The sequence below is a fragment of the Acanthisitta chloris genome, unplaced genomic scaffold (genome assembly GCF_000695815.1).
Source record: "Acanthisitta chloris isolate BGI_N310 unplaced genomic scaffold, ASM69581v1 scaffold38700, whole genome shotgun sequence".
NCBI lineage: Eukaryota > Metazoa > Chordata > Aves > Passeriformes > Acanthisittidae > Acanthisitta > Acanthisitta chloris.
Window position 1 is genome coordinate 1 of NW_008653938.1, and position 1,121 is coordinate 1,121.

A 1,121-nucleotide genomic window follows, 5' to 3' on the forward strand; every position below is an offset into this window, starting at 1 on the left:
GGGGAGCGGTGCTGGGGCTGACAGGGGAGAGCGGGCACGGGCTGACCTGTGCTGCTCTGCCCCAAGGCAACCCGCAAAGACGCTGTGGTACGACCGCCCACGGTACGTCTACCTAGAGTTCTGCGTGGAGGACAGCACGGACGTGAGTGTTGTCATCGAGGACCAGCGGCTGGTGTTCAGGTGAGCTGTGGCACGGCCTTGGACTGAGGGTGGCTTGGAGGACAGGGAGGGCTCTGAGAGCAGGGCACAGTCGGCCTCAGCCACCTCCTAAGCTAGGTTGTTGTGGTGTTTTGGCAGTTGCAAAAATGCAGATGGTGTGGAGTTCTACAATGAGATCAACCTTTATGCCAGGGTCAACTCCAAGGTGAGGCTTCCCCACAGCAAACTGTGCTTCCACAGCCTGCAGCAGGCTCAGAGTCAGAGCCAGCCCATGCAGACTTGAGCAACACTACTTGTGTTGAATCCTGAGAGCTTCAGTGGGGTGAGACAAGACCGAGAGCCCTGGCCCTGGGGCTGGTACTTGCAGTGCTGTCTTGAGCCAGAAACAACCTGTCTCCATAGTTCTGTGTCCCCCACAGCCTGCACAGGGCTGAGCTCTAGCCCTGCGCAGGTCTGCAGAGGAGTGTGGCAGACACTGAGGTGAGGCACCCTGGTCTCTTGGCAGGACTCACGGGAGAAGCGCTCTGACCGCTCCATCACCTGCTTTATGAGGAAGTGGAAGGAGAAAGTGGCCTGGCCACGTATCACCAAGGAGAACATCAAGGTGTGTGTGGCACCTGACAGCCAGGATCAGCCTCACACAGCACCTTGTGGCTCCCAGGGACCAAAAAAGACACAGAGGGCCTGGGAGGACCCCAAGAGCTCACAAAAAGCCCAACCTCACGATCACTGCCAGTTGACAGACCTCTGCCCTTCAGGAAGGATGTGGCACCCCTTTTCCCTGACATTGGCAGGGTCAGGACCCTGCACCTGCAGGCGAAGGGACACCCTTCCTGCCCCTCCCAGGCCCCTCGCAGGGGGGTGCAGGTCCCCGCGGTGCTACTCCCCCCTCAGGGGCTGCTCTCTGTGCCCACAGCCAGCCTGGCTCTCCGTGGACTTCGACAACTGGCGAGACTGGGAAG

At 60.1% G+C, this 1,121-nt stretch overlaps 1 protein-coding gene across 1 annotated transcript; it reads left to right on the forward strand.

The window, feature by feature from the left end:
• Positions 1 to 66: 66 nt before the first annotated feature.
• On the forward strand, positions 67 to 1,117 carry PTGES3L (prostaglandin E synthase 3 (cytosolic)-like; the record flags this gene model as incomplete). The annotated part of the gene is made up of 4 exons (XM_009082822.1): positions 67 to 180; positions 298 to 364; positions 665 to 763; positions 1,076 to 1,117. Coding segments are annotated over 4 exons (322 nt in total), but the record flags the coding sequence as incomplete, so codon positions are not given.
• Between the last annotated feature and the right edge of the window lie 4 nt (positions 1,118 to 1,121).